This window comes from Nycticebus coucang, chromosome 2, assembly GCF_027406575.1.
Source record: "Nycticebus coucang isolate mNycCou1 chromosome 2, mNycCou1.pri, whole genome shotgun sequence".
Classification (NCBI taxonomy): domain Eukaryota; kingdom Metazoa; phylum Chordata; class Mammalia; order Primates; family Lorisidae; genus Nycticebus; species Nycticebus coucang.
In genome coordinates this window covers 59,512,572-59,534,626 of record NC_069781.1, presented here as the reverse complement: position 1 = coordinate 59,534,626, position 22,055 = coordinate 59,512,572, and the positions used below count along the sequence as shown (strand labels likewise).

Genomic DNA, 22,055 nt, shown 5'->3' with positions numbered 1-22,055 from the left:
CGCTGGGATGGCGCCAGCCCGGCGACCCTCCCCGGGAAGCCGCGCCCCGGCCTCTGCACTGGAGCAGCGGGCAGCCCGGGAAGCACCCGCGCGCTGCTGAGCCTCTGTGACGCCGCCGGGCCCGGAGAGGCGCGCCTCGCGCTGTCACTGATGTCACCAGGGCCGCTTGTGAGGTCAGGAGGCTCCAGCACCTTACCTGGCAGACTCAACACAGGGCTTCCCCAGTGGTTCTCGGAGAACCGGAGACAGAGCATGTGATGGACAACTTTGGAAAGCTCCTGGCTGGTAAGTCAGCAGATGCCACGGCCACATGTGTAAAAAGGCCGAACACGCCACTGCCATCCCATTGGGCGGCATTTAGCTGCCTCTAGGATCGTGGTGCCCTTCTCCTAGAAATACAGCCAGGGGCTTCAAGAAGGCTGGACTTGAACACTGGCTTTCCAGAGCTGCCTGTAGAAAGCTTTGCCTTTGGCGTCAGGTGTCTGTTGGCCTTGCTCTCACCTGTAGACTCTTGAGAAGAAAGCAGCTTAAGAGCACTTGGGTCTTCACTAGTTCAGATGGGTGCTAGTAATGAGCCTTAGAGCAGTGTTTCTGAAAGTTTAGGGAGCATCAGGGCCACGTGCCTTGATTGGAAACCAGATTGCCCAGCCCCACCCCCAGAGTTTCCGATTCAGGAGGTCTGGGGCACTCGACAATTTGCATTTCTCAGATAATGCTGGTGTGCTGGGTCAGGGACCACACTTTAAGAACCACAGCTTTTGAGATTCCTCTGCCATCTCTGAGGAGCCTTCCCCTAAAGATAGTGTTATTTCAACTTACCTGATTCCTGCCCCACAATGTATCATAAATCTCTCATCTGGGAATACAGTTTTAATAAGCCAGGTGATTCTGATCATGAAGCAAGTTCAGGAGACCCCACTTTGATAGGTTGTTTGGATTTAACATGACTTCCTCCTTAGAGGAAACGGGAACTTAAAGTATTGACAATCTTTATGCTCGTTTTTCCTTCCCCCACCTCCTCACTATTTCCATTGGTTTAGGTGAATGAGTCAGCCATCTTGCACTGCAGAACACTTAATATTCAGAGTTTGAGGGGGTTTGTCTTTGTTTTCCCATATTAGGCCCTAGAACAGAAGACAGCAAACTATGGCCTGCAGGCCAGATTCAGCTGGCCACATGTTTTTGTATGACTAGTGAGCTAAGAATGGTTTTGTATTTTTAAATGGTTGCAAAAATTAATATTACATGACACATGAAACTTATGCAAAATTCAAATGTTAGTGTCTGAATAAAGTTTTGAAGCTCGTCAAAGGATTTGTGGGAACATTTCTGATTTTGCCTCCACCCACAAAGGCTTAAATATTTACTATCTGACTATAGGGCCAGAGGTTGACACTGGAGAGGTTTGCACTGGATTTGGAAAGATGGAAGAAAAACCAAGGAGCCCAAGGTAGTTGTGACATGCCCTTTATTCAGCTTGTGGCAGCCAGCAAGTGGCCATGGAGCACCGTCTTCATTCAGGTCTTGTGGGTAGGCAAACTAGAGGCTTCCCTCCAGGCAGAAACCTCTGGGCAGTAGATAGCAACCAAAACAACAGTGGCTCTGAAGCAAACACTAATAAGAATTATGTCATATTGTTGAATCACCATTACTTAAGACAACATGGCACCTGCTGGCCTGAGGTTACAAAACCTAATTAATTTATCTGCCTCACACTGACTTTTTTTTTTGAGACAGAGACTCACTATATAGCCCTTGGTAGAGTACCATGGTATCACAGCTCACAGCAACCTCCAACTATTGGGCTTAAGCAATTCTCTTGCCTCAGCCTCCAAGTAGCTAGGACTACAGGCACCTGCCACCATGCCCAGCTATTTTGTTGTTGTTCTTGCAGTTGTCATTGTTTTAGCTGCCCCAGGCCAGGCTGGAGCCCCACCCACTGAGCTATGGGCGCCGCCCACACACGGCTATTTTGTTGTTGTTGTTGTAGTTGTCATTGTTGTTTGGCAGGCCTGGACTGGGTTCAAACAAAAATAGTATAAAAATCAGCTTACTCCTCACCTTGGGGCCATTTGCCTTTGGGCGGTGGCCCACCTGTGCAGGTGTAATAAATCACCATCTGATTTATACCCGAAGTGGGGTCTGAGTCTTTCTTCCAGGTGGCAAATGAGTTACAACACATTGAAGCATGAAGCTGCTCCTTGGCCCCTGGTAGGATGCCTCTAAAGAGAATGGAAGCCTGAGGAGACAAGACAGAGATGGGAGCTATCAGAAGCCAAATCAAAGCCTGCATACCATCCATCACCATTAACACCATTTGGCCCTTAGTGAGGAACCACTTTTGCAAGAGGTATATGGAGGACAACAACCTTCTGACAGCTGCCAAACATTATCCATGAACTTTCCAGTAGAAGGATGTCCACTCCGGCCCCTGCCCTTCTGGATAGCTGCCTTATCAACAATCATGGCACTCCCTACTTCCCACATCCTCTTAGTGCACAGCATTTCAGCAAAACATGTCATTTTATCATCGTTAGCTATTTAGAATTGCTAAACTTTATTGGCATCAGTAGAAGAATTTTTTATAAAGACAGAATCTCACTGTGTTGCCCAGGCTCATCTTGAACTCCTGGCCTCAAGAGAATCCTCCTGCCTCAGCCTCCCAAAGTGCTGGAATCATTCCATATATTGATGATCCAGGAGATACTGTGCTGAAAGATGGAGACAAGGGTCAGTCCTCATGGAACTTGATATAGAGAGAGCGAGACAACCAAAATATTGTGCAAACATATCAGGGGGAACCTGCTGATTCTATTAAGTACTTAAGGAAGAAAAAATTCCCTTGGAAATACTCCTATAGGAAAAAGAAGAGGAAGGAATACTTCCCAGTTTATGTTATGAAGCCAGTATTACTACGATTCCAGAGCCAAAATTGTCAGTTGAAAAATACAGACCAATGTATCCCATGATCATAAATGTAAAAATTACTTAAAAGAAAATATTAGCAAACTGCAACCAGCAACATACAAAAAAGATTATACACCATGAGCAAGAGGGATTTGTCTCAATAATACAAAGTAATTTTTACACTGGAAAATAACTAAAATACTACATCAACAGAATAAAGACAAAAACTACTTGATCAGCTCAATAATTCAGAAAAAGCATTTGACTAAACACTTGTTCTTGATAAAAATCCTCAACAAATTAGAGAAAAAAGGGATTTTTCACAACCTGATAGAAGGCATGTATAACAAAGCTATAACTACAATCATGCTTAGTGAAAAGCATGAAAGCTTCCCCCCTGAAACGAGGAACAAAACGTCTTCTGTCACTACTACTCAACGTCCCTCTGAAGATTCTCACCAGTGAAATAAAAAAAAAGACGGGCAGCACCTGTGGCTCAAAGGGGTAGGGCACCAACCCCATATACTGGAGGTGGCGGGTTCAAACCCAGCCCCAGCCAAAAACTGCAAAAAATATTAAAAAAAAAAAAAAAGAAATTAAAGACACCCACATTGGAAAGAAAAAGAGAAAACTGTCTTTATTTGCAGATGACATCCTATACATAGGAAATCCTAGGAAATCTTTTTTAAAAAACAACTCCTAAAAACAAGAAATGAGTTAAGCAAGATGTAAGATTAAATCTATTCTATTTCTATATATATAGAAACTCATATATGGTTTCCTCCAGACATCACCCCATGTGCCTTTTTTCTTTTCCGACTTGGCTGTGTTCTGCTGTAGTAAATCATATCTATGAATATAACTATAGGCTTGGCGCCTGTAGCTCAGTGGTTAGGGTGTGGGCTACATGCACCAGGGCTGGTGGATGAACCCTGCCCCAGCCCACTAAACAACAATGACAACAATAACAAAAAAAAAAAAAAAAATAGCCAGGCATTGTGGTGGGCGTTTGTAGTCCTAGCTACTTGGGAGGCTGAGGCAAGAGAATCACTTGAGCCCAAGAGTTTGAGGTTGCTGTGAGCTGTGATGTCACAGTACTCTATGGAGGGCAACATAGTGAGACTCTCAAAAAAATAAATATAATATCTGTTGTTTTTTTTAATGAATGTAACTATAACTATATGATGAGCCCTCCTAGCACACTAGCAAACCTAAAGGTGGTCAACATTAATGATCATTAAGGGCTCGGCGCCTGTAGCACAGTGGTTATGGCACCAGCCACATGCACTGAGGCTGGTGGGTTTGAACCTGGCCCTGGCCAGCTAAACAATAATAACAAAAGCAAAAACAACAACAACAACAATAGCCGGGCATTGTGGCAGGCACCTGTGGTCCCAGCTACTTGGGAGGCTAAAGCAAGAGAATCACTTAAGCCCAAGAGCTTGAGGTTGCTGTGAGCTATGACACCACACACTTTACAGACAGCAACATAGTAAGACTCTGTATCAAAAAATCATCATCATCATCAGGAAAATTGTAACCATAGTGAGATTACACTTCACAGCCATTAGAATGGCTATACTTCAACATGTTTCTGAAGATGTGAATAAAATGGAGCCCTCCTATATTGCTGGTAGTTGTGTAAAATAGCACAACCACATTAGAAAATATTTGGCAGTTTCTTAAAAAGTTAAACATATACCTGCCATATGACCAAGTAATTCCACTCTAAGGTATGTACCCAAGAGAAATGAAAACATTATGTCTATGCAAAAACTTTAATAGGAATGTTCATAGCAGCATTATCTGTAAAAGCCCAAGAACTAGAAACAATCCTAATTGCCACCATCTGATGAATAAATATAATATGGTCATGTATAGTCATTCACTGTAATCCTATTCAGCTGTACCATAAGAACAAATGAACTAATCCATGCTACAATATGAATGGACTTCAAAAACCTTATTCTAAGAATCTTTATACCAAAAAACTATATATGAATCCATTTAGATAAAATTTCTAGAGAAGCTAAAACTATAGAGGCAGAAAGCAGGTCACTGGTTGAGTGAGACTCAGGATTAGAGCAGAAATTGAATGCAAAAAGACGAGAATTTGGGGGGATGGCAGAAATAGTCTAAAACTGAGCTGTGGTGACAGAATTCTACACTTACATAAAATAGGTGAATTTTAGATTATGTAAATTGTACCTCAAAAAAGTTCTTGCAAAAGTTTCTTTCAGTATTATTATCAAATTATTATTATTCCACTTTGAACACTTTAGGTCAAGATACCACTCATTTCCAGATAAGGTAGCAGATTGAACATGCATTTTTGTTTTTCTAACATCTCATCAAAATGAGGGTAATGGGATGAGACAGCAAGGACAAAGATGGGATAAGATATAATAAAAGAAAAATTTTTGCAGCAGAAAAGCAGAAGGAAGAAGAATGAATGAATGAATTCTTAGATGAATTCTTAGCCACTAGCAGGGAAAGCCAAGAGGGACACTTTTTACCACAGAACCTACAAATGATTCCACAATCAGCAGCCTCAGTGGAGATAGGGTTTTCATTATACACAGGAGGATTCGCTGAAGGGTTGATTAAGAAGCAGTTAGATGGGCGGCGCCTGTGGCTCAGCGGGTAGGGCGCCGGTCCCATATGCCAGAGGTGGCGGGTTCAAACCCAGCTCCGGCCAAAAAAAAAAGAAGCAGTTAGACTACATTGTACCCCATGATTGCATTAATGTACACAGCTGTGATTTAATTTTAAAAAAAAGAAGCAGCAATTAGAGGCAGCATAGAGCCTCTACCAATTCCACACAGCTGTGCAACTGCCCCCACCACCACCACCACCTAAGGCTATAAAGTTCTTATTCCCTAGAAAGAGTAAAACAGAGGGCCTCTGAACTAGGGAAACACCAGAAACAGGGAGGACTGGGGTACCATGTTATAAACAGGAGGATTAGGAGAGGGGTGGGGCCTTGGTGTGTGCCACACTTTCTGGGGCAAGACATGATTGCAAGAGGGACTTTACCTAACAAATGCAATCAGTGTAACCCGGCTTATTGTGCTCTCAATGAAGCCCCAACAATAAAAATAATAATAATAATAATAATAAAATAGGAGGATTAAGTAACATGTACCTATAAACTGAATATTAGCATCCTAGCTTTCGTGTCCCTCTCAGTAACCGGACAGCTGTTTGTCAGGTTTATACTCACCCCACCCCAGTAGAAGGATCCTGGGAGAATTTCAGACCAGCCAAAGACAAAAGAACTAAAGGTGCAGGCACCAGGAGTTTCCTCAAAGAAATGGCCCAGCCATTTCAATGAACCACCTCATGTTCCAGTGCTACAACCCACAGGTTTTAAATAGCTTTAAATAGGAGCAGACAACACTGATCACTGGATAACTGAGGAAGTTTCTAATATTAAAAAGAAAGATGAAAATAAAAGAACAAGCAAAAGGAACTTGGAAGAAATCAAGACACAGGAAGACTTTTTTTTTTTTGATACAGAGTCTCACTTGGTCACCCTGCGTACTGTGCTTTGGCATCATAGCTCACAGCAACCTCAAACTCTTGGGTTCAAGCGATCCTTTTGCCTCATCCTTCCAAGTAGCTGGGACTATAGGTGCCCACCACAACACCCGGCTATTTTTAGAGACAGGGTCTCACTCTTCCTCAGGCTGGTCTTGAACTCATGAGCTCAATCAATCCACCTGCCTCAGCCTCCCAGGTGCTGGGATTACAGGCGTGAGCCACAACACCCGGCCCATGAAGAGTTTTTTTAATATTACTATCATCCTCAGGGACAGAAAAGATTTCATATAAGAAAATAATTTTATATTTTTAAAAAGAACAATTAGAATAATAGTCAACGGAAATTAAAGTGTAAAACGAAATCTCAAAAAGAGTTAGAAGATGAAGATGAGAAAAATCTCCTGGAAAGTAGAACAAAAAGACAGAAATGGAAAATAAGAAAAACAATATAAGAACATTAGAGGAGAGTCCATGAAATCCAATATCCAAGTCATTGGAGTATTCATATGTGAGAACTGAGAGAACGAAAGAAATACATCATGAAAAAATTCAATAACATTTCTGAATTAAAGTTCATGGTTTCCAGATTGGAAGGCACATTGGAGGGGTCCAGCACAATGAAAACTGGGGCTTAATAATGCCAATTATAATTAAGTTTCAGGACACCACAAATAATGAGAAAATGGAATGTGTTTTCAGAGGAAAAAATGAGGTCAAATACAAAGAAGCAGGCATTGGATTTTTTAGAAAGTGAAAAGACAATGAAGCGATTGAGCACTGCCTCCAAGACCCTGAGGGAAAATTGTGTCCAACCAATCATGTGTGAGGATAAAAGCAAAGACATTTACAGATGTGCGTGAGACAGGAGTCAGATACCCAGAGGCTGTTGTGGCAAGACCCAGAAGGAGAAGGACAACAGGATAAAAAAGTTACAAGAAAGGGAATTGCCTAGCTGAGACAAATGTAACCAAAAGGGACCCTTTGGTTATTTTACTTCAGCCGTAACATCTTTATCTAGGGTAAAAAGGAGTAATTCTTACAATTAGGGCATGCTCACAGTTGAGGCAATAGTGTCTCTAAATGAATTACTGTCATTAACATATAAAAATCTCACCTACTAGCCCCATGGACATGAGAGTTTACAAATGCCATGGCAACTCCCAGAAGTTATCTTATGGTTTAAAAGAGGAGTACTCCTAAATTCCACTCATCCCAGGAACTCTCCACCCTTTTCTCAGAACAACCATGAGTATTCCGCCCCAAGTTTAGCATAGCATTAAGATTAGACATGAAGAACAGCCTCTAACCCTGGGGGGCATTGTTCTTTCTTGATCAGTCCACTCTCTATCATCTTTGAGAGTGTACTATATTTTCTTTTTTTTTTTTTTTTTTTTTTGTAGAGACAGAGTCTCACTGTACCGCCCTCGGGTAGAGTGCTGTGGCGTCACACGGCTCACAGCAACCTCTAACTCTTGGGCTTACGCGATTCTCTTGCCTCAGCCTCCCGAGCAGCTGGGACTACAGGCGCCCGCCACAACGCCCAGCTATTTTTTGGTTGCAGTTTGGCCGGGGCTGGGTTTGAACCCGCCACCCTCGGCATATGGGGCTGGCGCCCTACTCACTGAGCCACAGGCGCCACCCGAGAGTGTACTATATTTTCTATACTTTATCCTTAATAAATGTCTCTGCTTCGGGTGTGACCCTGCAGTTGAATTCTTTCCTACACAGAGGTCAAGCACCCCCTCTCCTGGAGCAGGCCTGCACCAGTATTATAATGACATGAAATTTTTACTGCCCTCATACTTTTAATCATGAAGCTACTGGAACATGTGTTCCACCAATGAGTTAATAAGCCAAAAATAAGGAAAATATAGGACCAAGGAAAAAGTACACCCAAGTCAAGAATGGGGAAGGGAAATTCCAGCATGATAGTGAAAGGACATCAGAACAACTGTGAAATAGATACAAAAGCTCCAGAAGAGATGTCACTAAGGCAATGAAATCCAATATATTCAAAGATTTTCCTCAGACTATTTTGTATTGTGGCATTACACTGTATGTTTTAATTCCATAAACTAGAACAAGGACCATGTTGAACTTCTTTTCCTGCATATATATTAACTCAGTGCCCTACACATAGTAGACATTCAAACATTTTTTGGATGAATGGAAGAATGAGATAGCTGGATTTTAACAGTGTACACTTGAAAAAAGGGCTTGGATATATAAGGAGTATCCAAACTCAGGAGGCTTCAGTATCCTGATGATTCTGATTCAGTGTGAATGAACGATACTAAATGACACAGATTCATTCCTCTACTTAAAGACCAAGGGCAGAATCATACGCTTTTAGGTGGGCAGTGTGACCTATTGTTAGGCAAGTGATTGCAGTCAGACTGCATAAATCCAATGTGTATTTCATCATTTAATAACTGTGCAACTTAGCTGGGCGCATACACTAAGGCTGACAAGTTCGAACCCAGCCCTGGCCAGCTAAACAACATGACAGCTGCAACCAAAACTAGCCGGGCATTGTGGCGGGTGCCTGTAGACCCAGCTACTTGGGAGGCTGAGGCAAGAGAATCACTTAAGCCCAAGAGTTTGAGGTTGCTGTGAGCTGTGATGCCACTGCACTCTACTAAGAGCAACAGTAAGACTCTGTCTCAAAACAAAAACAAAAAAATGTGTAACTTGGCTCGGTGCCCTTAACACAGTGGCTAGGGTGCCAGCCACATTCACGGAGGTTGGCGGGTTTGAACCCAGCCCGGGCCAGCTAAAAAACATTGACAACTGCAACAAAAAATAGCCAGGCATTGTGGTGGGCGCCTGTAGTCCCAGCTCTTTGGGAGGCTGAGGCAAGAGAATCGCTTAAGTCCAAGAGTCTGAAGTTGCTGTGACCTATGACACCACAGCACTCTACCCAGGGCAACATAGTGAGACTCTGTCTCAAAAAAAAGAAAGAAAGAAATAGATGGGTGGTGCCTGTGGTTCAAGGAGTAGGGCGCCGGTCCCATATGCCGGAGGTGGCGGGTTCAAACCCAGCCCTGGCCAAAAAAAAAAAAGAAATAGAAAAACTGAGGCAAGAGGATCACTTGATCCAAAGAGGTGGAAGTTGCTGTGAGCTGACACCATGGCACTCTACCCAGGACGACAGCTTGAGACTCCAAAATTAATTCTCAAGTCTGAGATTACTGGGAAAGCAGACATGAGAAAGGAACTCCCCTAGATGTGCAAAAAGCCCTAACTGGAAATTAGGGAGGCTCCCTCAAGGAATTTTCTAACATCTAGCTACGTAGCACTGGGCAACCATTTAACTCCCAAAAGTCTCTCTTTCTCATGTGCACAATTTTCATACGCCCTGCCCTTGTACTCATCAGGCCAGGGAATCTGGGGAGGTCTGGGCTAAGAAGTTGGGCCTCTCCCCACTTCAGCAGTCTGCAGCCCCTAGGGTTAGGGACAGGGTTGGCCACGAGAGGGCAGCATTCTCTCAACCCACCATACACCAACTCTCTGCAGCCGTAAACTCAGCTTAAAAAGAACAACACATCAATTCTTGGGTTTCCCTTTTATTTTATCTCTCCCGTCGCCCCGCTGGGTTTCATTAAAGGAGCAGCGATCCCCAAAGTTCGCTGGCCAGAACGGCCGAGGGCGGGAGTGCTCGCGAGATCAACGCCGGAAGTGCGTGGCGGCCGGGACGCGGCGGCTTATCTCTCCGGAAGGTGAGTGCTTGGCCGGATCTGTTGCAGTCGGCTGCACCCGGCGCTCGGCTCCGAAGAAGAGCTATCCCCGCCGCGGCCTCTCCAGCCCGGAGCTCGAGCTCTCGTCTTCGCTGAGTGCACAGCTTCGCGGCGGTGCGGACTGAGTCCCGGCCTGCGGAAGCCCCCGCAGCCCCCGACCCCTCCCTAGGCGCTGCAGTTAGGCCGCGCCCTCAGGCCCAGTCTGCGGCAGCCCCGGCGGGTGATGCCAAATACAGCCATGAAGAAAAAGGTGCTGTTGATGGGGAAAAGCGGGTCGGGGAAGACCAGCATGAGGTCGATTATCTTTGCAAATTACATTGCTCGCGACACCCGGCGCCTGGGTGCCACTATTGATGTGGAGCACTCCCACGTCCGATTCCTGGGGAACCTGGTGCTGAACCTGTGGGACTGTGGCGGTCAGGACACCTTCATGGAAAATTACTTCACCAGCCAGCGAGACAATATCTTCCGTAACGTTGAGGTTTTGATTTACGTGTTTGACGTGGAGAGCCGCGAACTAGAAAAGGACATGCATTATTACCAGTCGTGTCTGGAGGCCATCCTCCAGAATTCTCCTGATGCCAAAATCTTCTGCCTGGTGCACAAAATGGATCTGGTTCAGGAGGATCAGCGTGACCTGATTTTCAAAGAGCGAGAGGAAGACCTGCGGCGTTTATCTCGCCCGCTGGAGTGTGCTTGTTTTCGAACATCCATCTGGGATGAAACGCTCTACAAAGCCTGGTCCAGTATTGTCTATCAGCTGATTCCCAACGTTCAGCAGCTGGAGATGAATCTAAGGAATTTCGCCCAGATTATCGAGGCTGATGAAGTTCTGCTGTTCGAAAGAGCTACGTTCTTAGTGATTTCCCATTACCAGTGCAAAGAGCAGCGTGACGTCCACCGATTTGAGAAGATCAGCAACATCATCAAGCAGTTCAAGCTGAGCTGCAGTAAATTGGCCGCGTCTTTCCAGAGCATGGAAGTTAGGAATTCTAACTTCGCTGCTTTCATCGACATCTTCACATCAAACACGTACGTGATGGTGGTTATGTCAGATCCGTCGATCCCTTCTGCAGCTACTCTGATCAACATTCGCAATGCCAGGAAACACTTTGAGAAGCTGGAGAGAGTGGATGGCCCCAAGCATAGTCTCCTTATGCGCTGAATATTGCCAAATACCCTTTCTGAAAATGCTAAATAGCCTTTTTTGTTTTTGCATTTATTTTTAATATTCGTAATGTTGTGTGCTTAAAAGTGGGCTTTGAAATGTGTGCTGCTTACTACTTCCATCTCTCTCTTCCCTACTCCCCCATCTTTAAACTTTGGACGCTATTTACTCAGCTATCCAGTAGAGCTTCCAGATGGCCATTCTGAAAGTTTGTATGGTGTAACACTAAAGTAGGTGGTTTGTGTGTGTTGATTACCTGGTTATAATAGATATGCACATCAGAGCCTTTACCACCATCTCCCTGTATTCCTTACCAGATTGCAAAGATGGAATGTTACTATTTTATCAGCAAGGTATTAAAGTGCGTTTATAAATTCTACTTGGCTTCAATCATGAATAAACATGTTAGCAATTTAAAACATGGTCTTATTTGAAATAATTTGAATGTGCTTAGCGTGTGTAAGAATGTGTAAGAATGCTTAACTAGTAAAATGAATTTTGTGAGCTTGGCCCTCATCACTTTAGTGATGTGTGATAGTTGTAGCAGAGTGTTTATAAGAGTATGGACTTTGCAGCTAGACCACCTGAGTTGAGTTAATATTCTGATCCCTTCACTTACTAGCTCTGTGAACTTGGGCAAAATACTTCACTGTGATCGTTTCCTCATTTGTAAAATGTGGTTAAGAATACTACTACTTCATAGGATTAAATTAAAACAGGGAAAGGATTTAGGAATGTTCCCTAGCACATAATGCTATTTTAAGGGTTAGCTGTCATTACCACCTACTGAGCCACTTTCCCCCCAAAATTTCTATATGTGAAGCCTGGCTAAATACTTGAGCCCTTATTAAATGCCAGGTATTCTTAAATACTTGATGTGCATTTATTTTATTTAATTCTCACACCTATGAGATAGGTTATTTTTATTTCTTTTAATAGATGGGCACAATGGCTCATGCCTGTAATCCTAGCACTCTGGGAGGCCAAGGTGGGTGGATTGCTTGAGCTTGGGAGTTCAAGACCAGCCTGAGACCCTGTTTCTACTGAAAAAAAAAAAAAAGGAAAAACTAGCCCAGCATAGTGGTAGACACCTGTAGTCCCTGCTACTCGGAAGGCTGAAGCAAGAAAGGATTGCTCAAGCCTAGACTGTCTCAAGAAAAAAATGCTATGAACTAATTATTAAAGTCATGCAGCTAAACCTAGACAGTTTGATTAAAGACTCTCCCCTTCTAACCATTACACCCCTATTTCCTCCAATGACAGAAAAATTAATCCTAAAAATCCTAAATTTTTTACATACAGATTATTCCTTCATATAATTCCAAACTTACATACTGAGGAACATAACACCCAGCAAATGACTTATGTCAAGGAATAGTGTTTAACTCTGGGGAAGATCACTTTCCCATTTGTACTTACCTGGAATTGGGTAATGTTGAATCAGATTCTTAGATTACCTTTCGGGGGGGAAAGATTCTGGGAGCCTAATTTGGATTAGCAATGCGGTATAGCAAAACCAGAAAACAGACCTAAAATGTCCCATTCTAGCAATAGCTGTCTTATAAATTGTTTTAAAAACCTAAGTATTTTAGAGCCAAGAAACCTCTGATCAACTCAGCCTCTCATTTTAGAGATGAGCCAAGATCTTTATGTATAAAGAGTAAATATAAGTGATAGGACTCTAGATTTCTAAGGCATCATAAAGTTATTTAAAATTTATTAAACTTGTTCTAGCACCACATGTGGATGACAGGGTCCCCGCCTGTAAAAGCAAGAAGCTATTTAGATGTTAAGTTATAAAAATCATCTAATTGGAGCCATTGGCTACTACAAAGACTCCAGATGATAAACTTCTGCCAATACATACCTGTAAAAATCATTTAAAAAATGACCTGTAGTAAATTTAATTAAAAGGGCAGAAACAAAATATTCTTACCTGAATCACTGAACCTCTCAAATTTGTTGATCAAGTTAGTAATTTTTTTGTATATGATCATTTTATAGTTTGCAAGGGTATGGTTCTTTTTGGTACTATATAGGAAATTACAGAGCCAGATAGTATAATATTAAATATTTATTCAATCAAGACAATAGTATGTAAAACATTTACAAATAGTCCCATAGAAGAGTCACAAATACTTTGAACTTAGGATGCACACTTGCCATTCACAGTACATAAGGAAAAAGGTGATCTCTCAAGCAACTATGTAACAGAGAACAAATATTTTTACACTGAGGAAAATGTCCCTAAACATTTTAATTTTAGTACACTCAGAGTAAAAAAAAAATAGTCTATATAATTTTATATACTTGCCTCAAGAATTCCTGTTTTTTAGAATTCAAAGGTAGCACTCCAGCCTAGACTACTGATGAAAATGTCTCATTAAAAAAAAAAAAAAAAAAGCCTATTTTTCCCTTATATGGAATTAACAATTCATGGTTAAGAAACACAGGGTAAAGAAAAGGTTTTAAAATATGTATCAGTATTTGTCTTCAGTTAAATTCCGCCGCCCCCCACGAATATTTTTCTTTAACAACTCTTTATTCCAGTTGGTAACATTTTTCATGTTTAGCAATATTAACATGCATGTCCTCTTTAAACATTTAAAAAACTAGGACATTTCAGCAATATCTCAAATCTCAAGTTGATGTAGAAGTCGGCTTTCACACTTTTATGCCTCGCAAATAGTAAATAAAACAAACTAGGTTCTATATAATCTGACATGAACGTAATGAGAAAAAATACATTATAGCAATAAAATTAGCCCTTTTTACCATTACTTTTATTCTATAATGTAGGAGGCAAACAAAATTCTAATACTTAAGTATCTGCTGAAGATGACATGTAGCCTCCGGGATGTGTGTATGCTTGTGAATACATACATCCTATCCACATCTATACCTAAATAGGTATATAACTGGTGTAACTGGGAATATTCATTAAAAATGTAATAAAAACAATTAGTGAAATAGCAAATGAATAAAAGCAGTTAAGATAACAGATTTCAGAAAAGGATTAGGCACACGGATATGGAAAGAAAAAGACTTCAAGGTGGAAATAAAGATTTTTTTTCCTGAGCCTTAAAGAGAACCAACTACAAGGGAAAGGTAAGGTATTCCAGCCTAGCTACAGAAACCTGTAAATCACGATTTCTAAAAGACCCATGCTCACCATTAAATGGGAGATCATGGTAGAAAGGAGAATAAAAGAAATCTGTGTAGAGGACTTTACATGCCTTTAAATTTGAATTCTATTCTAGGATTATCAATGAACTATTAATGGAATTTTAAGCAAGGAAGTGACCCAAATTTCTTAAGGTCAAAAGGCAACTAATTACACAGGAGATACTGGACAGGGAAGAGGCAGAAGGCACAAAGTTGTAATCACTAAGGTTTAGAAGAAAGTGGGAAGATTTGAGATGTTGTTTATGGTACTGGCACAGGAAGGGCAAAAAAGAATGTCAAAGACTTTTAGCCTATCGCAAGTATAACTCACATAACAATGTGATTTTCTTTAAATCCACAATGTCCAGAGACCTTTTGATTCTCAGTAATTAAGGGCTTCCCACACTTTACTGATGAACTTGAGTTTCCCTACCAGATATTAATGACCAACTGTAGTACATATGCAACAGTGTACCTGCTTCTTAAAGGTGCCAGAGTGTTAAATGTGCATCTCTATTCCCCAGTTCTCAAACTTTGTTATTAAGCCTTAAGAGTTACTGGGAAAGCATCTTTAAAATGCAAATACCTAAGTCCCTTTTTAGACTTGCATTTTTAAAGATACATCCAAGTAAATGATTCTAACACAATAGTCCTGAGTCCATCTTAGGTCATTTACTGTAAAACAGGTATAATTACAGAGTTACAACAATTAAATGAAGTAATATGCATTACATATCTAGCAATGGCCCTGGCATTTTGCAGATGCTGATATGAGCCTCACCTCCTCCCTAACATGCTAATTTTAGATTTACAGATACTGAGTTTTCTTAAAGCACATTAAAGAATGGTTTCCCAATATACCTGCAGAGTCCCTAATTTGTTGTATTAACAACAAATAAAGAAGCATAGCACCTTAGAGGGGGCTTTCCTCTTCCTCTTCCATTGTAAAAAGGATAGTTATATGTGCTTCCTTTTGTCTTTTCTCACAAAAAAGAATGGTCTCTAAACTGGGACAGGATGAACAACATACAGAGAGAAAAGCAGCCCAAAATAAGTGAGGAGAGATGAACTATTAAGCCCCTCTAACTTTTCTCCTCTCCTTGCCAGTTCCTTGGAGGTTAGCGGACAAAGTTTAATGGTTGCCAGTAGGCACTCTAGAGAGGGTACTGTAGGTACTATAAACCCTTCCAGTGCCCATTCCATTCCTCCTGGTTCACAGTGGGAGATGAAATGTGTTCACTTAGACATTAGTGACAAGCATTTTCTCAGCCAAAGTACCTGAAGGAGTGAGGCAGGAAACTCTACAAGAATGACAAGTTGGGCTATGCCTGTGACTCAGTGTCACTAGACATTAGTGACAAGCATTTTCTCGGCCAAAGTACCTGAAGGAGTGAGGCAGGAAACTCTACAAGAATGACAAGCTGGGCTACGCCTGTGACTCAGTGAGTAGGGCAGCAGCCCCCTATACCGAGGGTGGTGGGATCAAACCAGGCCCCACCAAACTACAACAAAAAGAAAGAAAGAAAGAAAGGAAAAAAGTATAGCTGGGCGTTGTGGCGAGCACCTGTAGTCCCAGCTACTGGGGAGGCTGAAGCAAGAGAATCACCTAAGCCCAAGAGCTGGAGGTTGCTGTGAGCTGTGATGCCACAGCACTCTACCGAGGGTGACAAAATGAGACTCTATCTCTAAAAAAAAAAAGAATGACAAGTTATTTAAATTCAGTTCTTGGGTTATTTTGAGGCTATTTTATAGGTACTGGGAAACTCTGATGGTGTTTGAGCAAATTAAAACTAACTCCTCTCTCAAAAACAGCATCCCTACCCACCCCCCAAAAAACCAACAACAATAAAACAGACTAATGACTTTTTAATTTATATTTTTGTTAAAATATAAAACTAGGATTAAATTCTCAAAGTCTAAATTAGACTAAATATAAATGTTAAACAACCCACTGAATGGATTTATAGTTTGCAGTGTTCCTTGAAAGTGTCTAGTCATCTTCTTCCATCTTTTTTCCTTCTTAAAAATCATTCTGCCCCAGTCTTCACTTATCATAACATGCACTTTATTCCATCAAACGTCACTTTTCAGGATCAATCCACTAGATAATCATTAAACCTATTTAGAGCTTTCCCAGTCTTAAAATTTGTCATCTTGACTACACATCCTAAGGCACTACTTTCTCACTTTTTCTGGTTAGTACCGGAATGTTCCATAAAGAAACAATAAAAGTTATATTTTTCTCTAAAGTGAAAGATCATTATATTCAACGGCTATTATATCAACCACTTAAGTGAAAGCACAACAAAAACTACGTTAACTGAAATTATAACATAATAAATTAAACTTACAACTTTTGTATTTAATGCTTACAAGATTATTCAAGAAATCAAAATGGCTTCCCATAAGTTGACATTTGCTTTCTAGATACTTCACATTCACCCCTCTATCCTTACAGAGAAAAAAATCCAAACATACTCTTCTCACCTAAAAACATTACAGGAGACTAAAAGGTATTTAGGATTTTTTAAACCTTGAAAAAAAGTATTACACTTCTAATGAATATTTACGTTATAAATCAGTTTCTATTCAGTGACACTGCTTCAATTTAAGTGCATGATAGTTAAATTAATTGAGAACTGCTTCATCTTGTCAAATCAGATGGAGATTCTTTTGCATCAAGGTTCTTATTCAAGATGTCTCCTACAAAATTTATTTCAAAGAAAATCACAAACATATTCTTACAAAACAGTGATATTTAAAACTATATTTCTCAACTTTTCTAAAACCACCTTCCACTAGACAAGAAGATTTTGATGAGATTCACATTCAATAGTTTATATTACAAAAGCAGCAAATTTCAAGTTTGGGGTTTTTTTTCCCCACCCCTCACCCAAGTTGACTGTAAGGTATAAACATGACAGTAGAGATTCTGAAAGAATCCATAAAGTGATGGATCATTCCTCTCATCCTAGATGAAGGAACAAGGAGCATACTTGTCAAGACAAAGATCATGCTGCATTCATTGTGTCCTATTTTTATGAAAAGTTGAGAGAAAACTTCAGATGAATATGCACAAGACTACTTAAATCTTACCTTTTAAATTAGGTAGTATTTCTCCAGGACTACATGGTATTGTGGTATTCAATCTTTGCTCCACTGGAGAAAACTTAATTAGTGGTGAAAGAGACTGTTTTCTTTGACCAATCTGACCAAGAGATGGTTTTGTATACTCAACATGCAAATCATGAGTGTCAAAAAAGTTAAAAATATCATCTGTTTGCACATCTTGGGGAGTGGGGCTCAATTCTGGTTTTCGTCTTTCAAGTGTTTCAGGATTACAGAGGTAGGAGTCTTCCTTTTTCTTGGAAAGAGATTTCTTCAGAGCCTCATACCTACTACAAATAGCCTGTAAACTGAAGTCTGATTCTGGAGTAGTTGGTCTTTCTCCCTTCGTATCTTCTGGAAAAATACTACTGTGCACAGGACTATTTGGTTCCCGTTTAAAATTGGCCTCTGAACTACTGGAGCTATTGAGACTCAGGTGACCAACTTCTTCTGGAAGAGTTTCACATAATATGCCAAAATCAATATCCTTAAAATGCTCAGATCTAATACTACTTGATATTTGAAGAGAGTCCCATAATGTAGTTTTATTCATGGAAGGTTTGTTACTAGAAGCTTGTGAGTGGTCTAATAGTTTACTATGCTGCTCTTCACTGCTGCCCATCACATCTATCCTACTACCTACGGCAGGAGAGTATGTTGCTATTTGGCTAGTTTCTGACAGCTTGGTTGGTAAAACTGTACATTCCAAATCTTGCTTACAAGTGATTTTCTTACTTAATAAATCTGACTGACTTTGTGTTGGTGGTTCACCTATGTCTCTGGTCACCGCATATTTCTGAGGTACATACGTGCAATCTGAAACAACTTTCTCTTCAGACAAAAGACACTGGCCAATATCTGATACAGTGGTTTCTAAGAGAAAACTGGCCATACTAAATTCTCTCTGATTTCGAAACACGGGTGATGATTCTGATAATACTTCTCTATGTTTAGTATTCATTTGAACTGGTTCTTCACTTTTGTTATCTTCCATTTCAATAGCTTTTCTCCATGAGCTCCTAATGTCAGTTACTAATTAAAGGGGAGAAAACACTATTAATATTTCCAAACAAATAGCATACAATTAATCATTTTATTTCTAGTACTACAGATAAAGCTACTGACTCAGTCTACACTCCTTGTACATACTGGTTGAACGACAAGGCTCCACAGTATAACAAACCTCAAAAACATCAAAGGACTCCATCTCCCAACTGATCAAACCTAAGTAAACACACAAAACAAAAGCTGCCCTTGAAATGTGCATCTACTTTTACACAGCAGATGTAAAAAAAAGATACTAGGACAGTTGTTGGCAAGTTTTCCTATAAACAGCCAGATAGTAATAGTTTAGGCTTTTCAGGCCTGTACTCTAAAACAGTGACTCAACTCTGCCATTACATCATGAAAGCAGCCATAAACAATATCAACAAATAAGCAAGCTTGTGTTCAATACAATTTTATTTATTTGTAGCTCAGAGGTTAGGGCCCTGGCCACATACATCGGGGTTGGCAGGCTCGAACCTGGCCCAGGCTATATAAACAACAATGACAACAACAAAAAATAAAAAATAAATAAATAAAATAAATAAAAAACACACAAGACAGGGCCAAATTTGTTTCACAAGCTATAGTTTGCTGACCACTGACCCAAGCTCTGGCTCAGTTCAACCTAAATTAAATCAGCAGTTAACACAGAAATTATATTTAATCACTCAACAAAGACGATCTGCCTACTTATTAACACTAATATTAGAACTTTGTCGGGGGCAAGACATGATTGCAAGAGGGACTTTACCTAACAAATGCAATCAGTGTAACCTGGCTTATTATACCCTCAATGAATCCCCAACAATAAAAAAAAATAAAATAAAATAAAATAAATAAATAAATAAAATTTAAAAAAAAAAAAGAAAAGAACTTTTGTCTATACACGTTTATGGGTTGTAGCTGGGGTCCCCAACCCCCAGGCTATGGACTGGTACTGCTCCATGGCCTGTTAGGAATTGGGCTACACAGCAAAAGGTGATCCAAAAATAGTGAAACTTCATTTGTATTTATGGCTGCTCCCCACCGCTCACATCACTGCTGAGCTCCACCTCCTCTCAGATTCCCCCAGACCCCCCGCCCCTAGTCTATGGAAAAAATTGTCTTCCAACAAACTAGTTCCTGGTGCCAAAAGTGTTGAGGACTGCTGGGTTATAGGAAAAAGTACTGGGCAGTTTGACTAATTGGGAGGTGTAAAGACCCATGCACAAAGTTTTGAGCTGGTGCTTTCTGGTTGCTGATTAGGATAACATAGCCTCTATACTCTATAAATGTGGATCACAAATCAGATCCAGAGGCAGGACATTTTAAAAAGTGATCAAGGCTTGGTGCCTGTAGCTCAAGTGGCTAAGGCGCCAGCCACTAACACCAGGGCCTGCCAAACAACAATGACAACTGCAACCAAAAAATTGCTGGGCATTGTGATGGACGCCTGCAATCCCAGCTACCCGAGAGGCTGAGGCAAGGGAATTGCTTAAGCCCAAGATTTGGAGCTTGCTTTGAGCTGTGACACCACGGCACCCTACCCAGGGTGACAGTTTGAGACTCTGTCTCAAAAAAGTAAAAATTTAAATCAAAAAAAAAAAAAAAAAAAATTAAAAGTGATAAAATAAAATTGTTCCAGAAAACAAACAGATAAAATAACAAGGACAAAACTGTATATAATCAGGGTTGATTATACCTCTGTGTACTAAAGTACACAAAATACTGCTTAAAACCTGCTGCATAAAGTGAGAGCCCACACTTAATATTTTAATAAAAGTCCCTTATATTAGAATAAACAAAGAACCATTACCAACTGAACTGAAAAGATCTGTCAGGCCATGATTCTAACAGTGGTAATATCTAAGAAAGGGAAAAAAAGGTATAAAAAGCATTATGAACTTACTCAAGTTTTCTGGAGTACGGGGAATTTGGTTTCTTGTTAAGAAGGGGTTAGAAACTAGAGAGTCAATTAGTTCCTCTAATTCTGCTTTTTTTCCTTCAGAAAGCTGTGGCGAATCAGATAAAACTGCCCTGGCAACCTAAAACAGAAAAGAAAAAGTAAAGCAAAAATTATCAGGCCCATTGGTAGAAAGCAACAAAAGCCCTGTTAAGAATAAGCACTTCGGATGGCGCCTGTAGCTCAGTGAGTAGAGTGTCGGCCCCATATACCAAGGGTGGCGTGTTCAAACCCGGCCCCAGCCAAACTGCAACAAAAAAAAAGCTGGGTGCTGTGGCAGGTGCCTGTAGTCCCACCTACTCAGGAGGCTGAGGCAAGAGAATCACCTAAGCCCAGGAGTTGGAAGTTGCTGTGAGCTGAGATGCCAGGGCACTCTACCGAGGGCAATAAAGTGAGACTCTGTCTCTACAAAAAAAAAAAAAGAATAAGCACTTCACAGTCAGCAGCACCTCCCATAGCAGACAGCACAAAATTAAGGAACACAAAACAAAAAAAAAAAAAAAAAAAGAAAATTAAGGAACAATGAAGTTCCCAGATAACTCATTTAGGTACAATTCTATAAAGTGAAATGGAACACAAAAGTATTTCCTACTTACAGTAAAAGGATAACCCATTATAAAAGGACAGAAGAGATAAGAATCTTTATTATCTGGGAAGATTTAGGGCCAATTCTGCTGTGTACCCTGTTTCCCCGAAAAGTGTGTGCTCCCAAAGATGCGCTAGGTCTTATTTTCAGGAGACGTCTTATCTTTCCTCTAAGTAGGTCTTATTTTCGGAGGATGTCTTATTTTCCGGGAAACAGGGTAGTGACCTGGGCTGCTAACTGCCACATCTTGGAGCATGACAACTCTGCATTCATTAAAATGACCAGTTTTAAAGCAAGCAGCTTCTTCCTAATTACAATCAATTTGCACAGTAACACCTCCATTAACAGAATACATTCTGATAATATGCTTCTTTGCCAGCAACAAATTTATCAGATCTAAATTAAAGAACAAAGCATAGTGACACATTCTAAAACAAAGAAAAAGTACATAATATGAAAGTAGCACTCTCTATTAACTAATTATCAATAAAATTGGAAAACAAACACAAATTAAAATCTCTGCCCTTCTGAGATCATTAAAAAATAAACTTCCTGAAACTATAATCAAATTGACCCAGGAAAACAGAGGGCTTTTCGGATTTCAAACACTAAATATCTCCTGTGGTAAACACTGTGAAAGAAAACTAATCTCACTTTACTTGTAGAGCTTTGTGAGATTATAGGACTCTTCCCTTCCATCTCATCCCATTCCACCACTAATCCAAATCTTTTTAGCCAGAAAATATGCCTTTCCTTCCACAATTAGGAAGAAAAAAAGATGGACTAACCATCTTTTCTTTTGTGTAGAGTCAATGAAGAGGAACAATATAACTCTAGAGATTTAAAAGCATT

The 22,055-nt window shown here is 40.5% G+C and overlaps 2 protein-coding genes across 2 annotated transcripts in view; one reads left to right on the top strand and one right to left on the bottom strand.

The window, feature by feature from the left end:
- The first annotated feature begins 10,041 nt into the window (after positions 1-10,041).
- Positions 10,042-11,774, top strand: RRAGA (Ras related GTP binding A). The gene has a single exon (XM_053572043.1). It carries the CDS (start codon positions 10,411-10,413, stop codon positions 11,350-11,352), a length of 942 nt encoding a protein of 313 aa, XP_053428018.1. The 5' UTR covers positions 10,042-10,410; the 3' UTR covers positions 11,353-11,774.
- A 4,597-nt stretch (positions 11,775-16,371) lies between these two features.
- The window catches only part of HAUS6 (HAUS augmin like complex subunit 6), a 46,784-nt gene continuing 41,100 nt past the window's right edge, over positions 16,372-22,055 (bottom strand). Inside the window, exons 15-17 of the mRNA XM_053572018.1 lie at positions 20,564-20,699; positions 17,617-18,660; positions 16,372-17,223 (exon numbers count right to left, since the gene is read on the bottom strand). Coding sequence (XP_053427993.1) covers positions 17,165-17,223; positions 17,617-18,660; positions 20,564-20,699 — 1,239 coding nt within the window. The 3' untranslated portion in view covers positions 16,372-17,164. The remainder of the gene's footprint in view (positions 17,224-17,616; positions 18,661-20,563; positions 20,700-22,055) is intronic.